We start from the raw sequence: 9,187 nt of genomic DNA on the forward strand, positions 1-9,187 counted from the left end.
CTATCTTTATGATAAATATTCATGACCTTAACAATGAAAGTATTATCAGCTTCCCCGATAAAAATAACGTTGTGATACTTTTGTTTATTTTACCTGACTGTTACCATGTTTAACAGAATCTCATCATTACGACTATTGTAATTATTATCATCTTGAAAATTAATTATACATCACTATTGTAGGGTCTTGAAATTGGATTCACCGAAAAGATAATTTTTTGGTGAACCAGCCTTTCTTAATTCTTTCAAAGTTTATTCCATAACTGACGTAACTAAATTTCCCTTATGATTATCTGTAAAATTGCAGTGTCTGGTGTTTGCGATCCTGAGGGACAAACGTATAGTCATTCTTTGGATGTATCTACATACTTGATCACAAAGAAACATGTAGCAAGGCACAAATGTACCAACCGAATCATACGTAAACAGCCAGTATGTGTATTTCCAGAAATGTACATAATTGCCAAGTAGTTAAGAATGGTATATTTAGATAGCTTCATTTCGTTCGAAGTAAAAAAAAACAAATGACATGCCATCAGTTTGTTGTAATCTTTTGGATGCATTTGTTCTCTTCTTTTGTTGAAAGCAATATGGGAAATAAAATCCAGAGCTTACCTGACTATTCATCGAAATTACACGATGTCTTCATATTAATCTCGATTCTTACTCGTTGATGGTATTCCCAATACTAATCTAACCAATCATTTATTTCACAGGCTTCCTGATGTTACAGAAAATTATTTTTTATTTAAGCTTCAACTTTTATGTATTGCATTTGAATTAGCAACTCTTTTCTATGAGAACGACGGTACGTTGTTAACTCCTCGCATTGGTATACGATCAACTATAAATTACAAACCTTAAATAGTTCAAATCCATAATCGCAGATTTACATAATATAATACTTACAAGATGACAAATCCAAAGTGTTAAGGAGTTGTGATTTGCAAGCACTGATTGTTTAGAACTGTTTCGGTTATTTAATTTTGGACAGTAGATTGATATTTTTCATCCTTACAGTAAGTACGATACAAAGAAGCATCCTAATGATTAAAAAGTTAATGAAATGAGGACTGGGACTCATTGATCAAATATAGATCCACATATTCAGTTTTGATCAAAACTTATTTTGCGAAGGTTAGAGGTAGTACTCGGTTACATGAATCGAAAAAGGTGAAGAGTGACTTGAAACTGCAACCCAATGGTTAATAATCAAATCACACAACTACTAAGCTACAGCCAATAAATATTGCATCCGAGCATATATCGGATAGTAATAAGACCAAAGAAAAAATGGAAGCATACCAATCAACAATCCCTATATCAGGATATACGTCTAATTTAGTAATGATAATTATTCCATAACAAAAGACAAAACACTAGTGCTACTTAAATTAGAAACCTGATGAAAACAAGTACCTCGTCGTTTAAAAAGTATAGTCACAAATAACTGATTTCATGGTAGTGAGACCAAATGAAACGATATTTGAGAAATTCAGAACTCAAATACAATGTACAGACGCTTCATTCAGTTGAAATCCAAAAGCTTTAATAAAAAGCACTGTAAATATAAATTGAACAGTAAACTAGCAACTTTTCAATTATCTCTTTGTGTTAGAAAATCAGCCGGATACAATGAATACAAGAAAACCTTGATGGATAAAAAAAGGCTATTCAAAAGTCTAAGCAAACAGTTGAAACAAGGTAATTAGAACGACTAAAACAAGATCTCTTTATAGGCAGACTACAACAAATCCAATGAATGCTATAAAATCTAGAATAGGTCATTGGTAAGAGATTAAAATAATAAGAAATATAAAAGTTCCGTATAAAACCAATGACTGATAAAGGTACAAAAGCATTCATCAGTTTCAGTGGAAATACGGATGAAAATAAAAAGGAAAATACAACTTCTTTATCACAATAGTCACATTTTTAAAAACATCGTTAACCAAACGGTGAGTGGAGCATATTTCAAAAAGTATAATTCAAAACATAATGTGGTTCAAAATCTCGAAATGATAGTCTAGTGAACAGATCACATCATTTTTCAATCTCGAATTGGTAAACGGTGATTCTGATTTTTCATCATCAGGCATAAAATGCAATTGCTTTTTAAAAGGCAAATTTAAGTGAGATAAAATATCCAGAAATTTATAAAAATCGGTAGAATTTTGTGGTTTTAGTTGGTTCATTATCTATATGTTATGTAAAATACAAAATGATAACATTAGCTTATTATGAATTTCTACAGGACAGTATGAAAAACCTATGCATAAGCATTTGAAGAACGACTCCTATTCTTTTATTCATACGTAAGACCGCTGTCTGAAGATAAATATGTGATGAGTATTTCCATACATCTCAGACTAGCATTATCAACAAAGTCATTGATCGTTAGTCTGAACTGTGTTGGTAGGCTCAGATTATCTGATTGAAATCCGGACGGTGATCACGACTAATAGTTAGACATCCCAGGTAACACAGCTAAAAATCAGCTGTGTATCCATCCCTTCCTTATCTATACCTTGATCTTGAGTTTCAAGATCAATCCGTACATTTTATTCCGCAAATTTATCAGTACTTTTTAAGCTATACTCGCTTTACGAAATACTATACGAGACTGACCTTTATCTAAATTTGGACAGTATATAATTTAACATATTTCATTCTGTGTCCACCTATTCTCCTATTTTTTAAACTATTGCTGGTACTATAATTTGAATATATCATAACTCCAAAAAAATCTTTTCACTTTTACAAACAATTTGCACTTTGAACACTAAATAAAATAGTAAAGGGATAGTGATCAAAATATATCAGTTAATAACTAAATACCTGATAGGGAGATGCATGGACATGTATTCTGGGACATGAAACGGGGTTTAGCAAAGATAAGTAGTTAAGCGAAACTGGCCATTGATGATGCGTACCTGAATGTCCAGAATCAAGCCAATAAAGGTCTGTTATAAATTGAGAAAGTTCAAGAACTTGTGCAGGAACATCTTTCACAGAATCAGTAAGTGATTTTTTGGAGTGAGACAATACTGATAATTCATATAGTATCTCTGTCAAAACACAACATCCTTTGCTAAAACCAATCAGTCGTATAGGGATAGTAGATGTTTGACATTGTATATTAGCTTCACAATTTAATAATTGTTCAACTGCATTTGACAGTAAACAACTTAAATGCATCAACCCTGTCATTTTACAGATCTCGTCGTTTTCAAATAATGGCACACCAGATTCCGCAAAAGGCATGAAATTAACATAACAAGCTATTGAATTAGATATCCAATGTGAAGCACGAATAATCCACACATGGGGATTGCAGTCACGAAACTGATTGGTAAATCGTACATACAAATTTTGGGCAGTCTTTTCCAAATTCCATTTAATATACTGATTATTGAAATTATTTTGACTCATATTATATTCGTAATCCTAAAAATACCATATAGGTAGTATGAATAAAACTGCCCTACATCTGCATTAGAGACGATTTTAACGAAAAGTATAGTTGCTATTTTTTTCAAAAAATGTAGGAATGTAGAGACAAAATTCTGCCAGAAAAATTAGATCTATCCTGCCTTCAATATCATTAATGCAAAACATTTTATCTATAGTTTTGTCGGAAGTTAGAGATTTTTCATTTCAGTGCAAAAACATAGAGGCGCCAATCACATTGCCGATGATGTCGTTCAGAAGAAAGATGAAAGCTCCACAACCAAACCACCCATCTCAGAGAACAAAACTCCATCAAAATCATCCACCTGAGCTACAAATATTCTCCACCATTTCAATATTGCATTATTCTTGGAAATGGTTACAACAATACTGAGATTAAGATGAATATGAACCAAAAAATTACACAGATAGGTGTTTATAGGAAACAGGGGGTACATCCTGTCAATAAGTGTCATCCATTACGTGACTTGGTTTCATGCTGATTCGTTCTAATTATTCAGCAAGAAACAGGTTGGTTCAGTATTTAGAAATTGGTAAGTTAAACGTACACTAAGAAAAAAAATCCATTTCCCTCCGTATCAAGTCGAATGGCTTCCCTAGAAATTTGTCAGAAAGTCTTGAATTTGACTTTATACATAGATTTGAAGGAGCCCAAAGTCAAAGGAAAGCAAAACCTGTAAGCGCACCATTTGGTTGACTCAAGTTACTTCACAATAAAAGACACACAAGATGCTTTAATAATCCTTTATCTTATAGAGTAAAATTACATCAATCCAGTTGGTTATAATTAACATACGATCTGGCACATTGTCATGTGATCCTAGTCGTTTGTATAATATACTATTTTACCTTCTAGCACTGAAACTAGACAAAGAATTAAATTATTCTTGAAATGTAAAATCGCTTCCGAAAGAAGTTAAATCAGTGTCTAACACTTCCTATTCTCAAACTAACCTGACGAAATTTTATTACAGACACAAAACATCATACCAATTTGTAGCTTCTTAATCCAACTGGGAAGTAAACAACATTTTTAAAATGTGCATAAAATGTCGCAGCTTAAAAAACACTTAGTTATCTAAACATAAGCTTGTTACGATAAATACGTCATATGCAGTCAAGTTATATTAGGAAACAACGAAAATAATAGATAGTACACGGTCGTGAAATACGAAGAATAAAAATGAAAGATAACAGGTTTTTTGAAGCATTGTTCATATGCTCGAGTTAAGCATTATGTACAGGTAGGAGGTTGGCTGGCGAACCTTCATCGACATGTGAATAAATGATGTATTTAGGGCATATAAACACCACTTACCGCAAAGCTTTATGCAAGTTGGAGAAATAGTTAGACAGTCAAGGGTTTTCGACTGATCAGATCAAATTCGGCGGCCTGCATGAATGCCTGAGTAACCTGTTCCTATCATCTAGATATTTTAATAGGCTATTTGTTTGTTTTAATATATCATTCTGTCTATTAATCGCATAACCTATTCAGGCGCGTTTATAAGAATTTTACGATCTTTCTCTGTACAAGTTAAGAAAAAGTACAATTAGAGACATCGTGGTGGCTGGCAATATGGATTAAAAGAATGGAAATTATTTAGAAGTCGATTCCCGAACTGCTAACATCTAACTGGTGATCACTCAATAGTTACCGTTAGGATCGAGCAATAAATAAGAAAAGGAAACTTGTTGAAATACTTTGTGCTGAGAATTATTCTATATTGTACATAAAATATGATATTGAATAGAACCATGGTAATAATAATGGTAATAATGATAATAATCCTTATAGTTCCATGGTACCAACCTATTTAAGTATGAACGAGCACGTTTCTTCGTCAGAGTTCTCAAGAGATAGCTGATATCTATGGTCAATTCATATTCAGTTACAAGTACACATGCAGACTCGCTTTTTATTCTACTAAGGACAGTATAATACCCCCTATTTCTAGTTTATTTTCCGTTTCGAATTATTTCTTGCTTTTTCTATCACTATTTCAGCATACTTCTTAAACGGTCCCGTTGTATAAACATACTTTCTATATGTCCATGGTTGGGACAACAAATTGAAAATGGTAGACAGAATAAATCCAAGGAATGAGAATATGCATTCTCACTTTATCTTTCTCTTAGTATTAGGAACCTCATAACTGTTTTAATTTGTTTTATTTCATATTCATTTTCATCCTTTTTATCCCATAGGTCTTCTCTGATAACGTTTTCTGTTGTTTGAGTATAGACACAGGAGTTAGAAAAATAATACATTTACTGACCCGTAAGGTTCAATTTTAATCCAATCATCTAATTAGAGTTTTATTTGATTGAAATATACTACATTAATTACCTTTTATGAGGTAGAATTCAACATATGTTTATAACAGATATGCTACGTTTGAACAGTATAATCAAAGTCGTTATCCAGAATAAAAATAACCAGTCGAGACACATTTTATCTATTTATAAAACTCACCTGCACATCACCTCCAAAATAAACCAAATTAACAGTAGGACTCGTTTTTGTTCCGAGGAAAATTACATCGTTGTGTTTCTCAAGATAACCCACACAATTCTTAAGTTCGCGCTTTATTAAACACATTTATCTTGAAATCGGTTCTACAGCTAGAGAGAGAGGATTTTTAAAAGTTTTTAATAATATAAGCAAAGGCTTTTGAAAAGTAATAGACCGTTTATTGGTTTGCTTATGATTAAAAAATGAATCAATCTAGAAACTATAACTGAAGAGTATTTATCTGAAACTTATTAAGTAACTAGCTTTGCTAGTAAAACGCTCCAATTTAGTTATTCACCTATAAAAAATGTAGGACCTGTTACAAATGTTTATCGGTTCCAGTTGCCACGCTACTGCAACACAGCGAGGCAAAGTGAACAAAATCACCAATGCGGACTCACCTAGGACTCAAGGTCAACAAGTTAATTAGTTTCAATGATTTCCTGAATCTGAAATTTTTATAAACAATCTCCTACTTCCTGAGTATGATTTGAAACGATACCCGGAAATTAGGCCAAACAATCAAGTCTTAATTCACTGGAGAATAAGTGGTCTACAAGCTCATTTCTCCCAATCACGTATAATATTTGGTCATGTTTATTTCGCGTTCATATTCTTCATAAAAACATTTTATTTTATTCCATAAAAACCTATTCATCTGACTAGTGATATTGTTTTCGACTTTGGACTATTCAGGGACTTAAGTCGATAATACGGTCTTGTGACAACCTATCACTCGACCACAATACATTGTTGGAGTCATCTATCGATCGGCACTTCACGCATCTATTTTAACAATTAGAAATGTCTCAATAATCATCAAAAACACCATCCATAACGGTGGTGACGAGGACAAGATAAAAAATGATTTTCAAAATCCTTGCTACTATAGATGAGAATTCATTATTCGTCAAGCTAATGCAGTCGCAGATTAAAATGCTTCCAAACGAGTCGAAATCTAAACACAACTTACACGCTAATAACTTAAAACCGAATACAGTTCAGAATGAAGAATAAAATAGAGACGAAAACCTCAATTCATGCAACAACACAATGGTCGAAAACAATGACAACTAAGTGGATGTAGACTTGAAGTCATTTAAAAAGCAAATTCAGTCATGCAATATCAGTAAGGATCCCCAGGGAATTATTAAACTTTAAGTTCAGAACCTCCAATTTCAGTCACAGAACATTATTCAGAGTCTACAGTACATATTTCATATTAAACCTCACAACCCATACACTAAATAATCTCACGAGAACTACTTACTTTTGCAGTCACAGTACACGGCCACTTTAGGTCCTCGCATTATTACGAATCAAATCACGCAACAAACGAAAGGGGAAATGAAATATCTTAAGTTTTATATTAATAAGGCGGTTACAATCGGAAAAGGAAACAAAAATATGGCTTACGGTCAATGTATAAGCATGTAAGAGTTTTCAAAAGATTTAACTATGCTTTATTTATATGTGAAAATTATATTTGAAATAGTCTCAGCGATTGAAATTTAAATAATTGTTTGGTTGAGCGAAGACATAATAATAGGGAGTTGAAAATAAATGTCTTCAGAAAAACAACACATTCAGAGAGATACTTAGATTTTGGTTCGGCTCATGCATTATGTACGAAAGTTACGGCTGTTAAAAATTTAATTAACAGAAGTCTTAAGCTTGTAACAGATAAGGAAGACCAACAATATGAATCGAATAGGATTTTATCTACACTTAGGGATAACAACTACCCAAAGGAGTTTTAAAAGAAGACTGTTAGAAAGGAAAGAAAAGCTAAACTAGAATGTGTGCAGAATAGTTAGTTGGTTTTGGTGCAAAGTACTTAATTAGCAAAAGAAACAAATGGGACTCTTGAGCCAAACCGAAGCAACCCCTGCCAGATCCATTTATGTTCAAAACCTACGAAGACGTTCAAGTAACGAGACGGATTCACATCTCTCATGAGTCATCAGCTCATCTTGCATGTGAAACTTTTTGAGTGAGTGTTGAGGAAGCTTGTCTGATCATATATGCACTTATAATTAAGTACACGTGCCTAATTGATAACCCACAGCTTGTTTTTACTTTTGTATATCTTCGCAAATCGCGATGAGACTTGGCACTTACCATGAAAATACATAACGATCGCTGCTCGAAAATCTGTCTACTATTCATAATCTTGTACAATATGACGTTTGTTTGCACTTCGATAAAATTCTTTAAACATGATACCGTTTGATATGCACCATTCTAAGTGGCGATAGCAGTTGTTGTGTGGTTTGTTATGGAAATATGGGAAAAATTAGATGTCTAGGGTTAGGCAAAAGGTGAGTTGAAAATTTAGGCAAAAGTAGACAATCCGTCGTGTGTTTAGGCGAAAAGTATACAATTCAGCGAGCTTTGAAACACAGAGACAAGTAGGAGGGATTCTTATCATTTACCCCTGACAGACGAGAAAGCAGACATTTTAGAGCGTTTTCCCTTTATTTTCCAACGAACTTATCCTTTTGCTTGCCTAATATATATTAGTTGTTCGGGCGGTAAGCGCACGAAATACACTTATATTCGAAAAGTAAACCGACCGTCAAGCAATTGCACAAGCATGGAGTAAAAAAAGCTGGTAGTTTGGACTAGAAGTTAGTAGAGCAAGGTTCAAACCCGTTACAGTTTTGTAGTGCGCACACCTATCAGACGGTTGTAACGATATTTACAACAGCAGCTGCTGTTGAAGTGAATCACCCGATGAGATGCACATAAGTTCTTCACCTACTTAGTTGACTGCAATCTTCGAATTAATGGCATGTCGAATGATCAATGGCTTGTAGCACGTTGTATTTCGACGTTTACTTGGGAGCAGGAGCGACCTGAAACAGCAACACAACAGTCAGGACCGACAAGTGCGTCTGAAGTGAGAACACGGTGTGCTGGTACAGCCGATATATTTAAAATTAAAATTACGCGGTTTTTAGTACAAAAGGGGAAAGTTATTACAAAATAGTTTTACTCGTTATTCTGCAGGTTCAGACGGCGTAGGGCTTGTTCTTCTTCTTCCAGTGCATTCACTCTTTGTTGTCCTGCAATGAGAAATACAAACACACATTATTAATGTTGCATGTAATGATTTTTATTACCGTTACACTACCCCCTCTCTCCATGAGGCACTGTCCTCAGTGCCTGGTATGCTATTCCTCCTTCTGGTGGCACCTCA

The 9,187-nt window shown here is 33.7% G+C and overlaps 1 protein-coding gene across 1 annotated transcript; it reads right to left on the bottom strand.

Annotated features, from left to right (window-relative positions):
* Positions 1 to 1,987: 1,987 nt before the first annotated feature.
* On the bottom strand, positions 1,988 to 6,072 carry Smp_172120 (hypothetical protein; the record flags this gene model as incomplete). Its single annotated transcript, XM_018794804.1, has 3 exons — positions 1,988 to 2,197; positions 2,838 to 3,446; positions 5,947 to 6,072. The coding sequence occupies 3 exons, from the start codon at positions 6,070 to 6,072 to the stop codon at positions 1,988 to 1,990; spliced, it is 945 nt and encodes a 314-aa protein (XP_018649180.1).
* Positions 6,073 to 9,187: the final 3,115 nt, after the last annotated feature.

The sequence above is a fragment of the Schistosoma mansoni genome, chromosome 1, assembly GCF_000237925.1.
Source record: "Schistosoma mansoni strain Puerto Rico chromosome 1, complete genome".
NCBI lineage: Eukaryota > Metazoa > Platyhelminthes > Trematoda > Strigeidida > Schistosomatidae > Schistosoma > Schistosoma mansoni.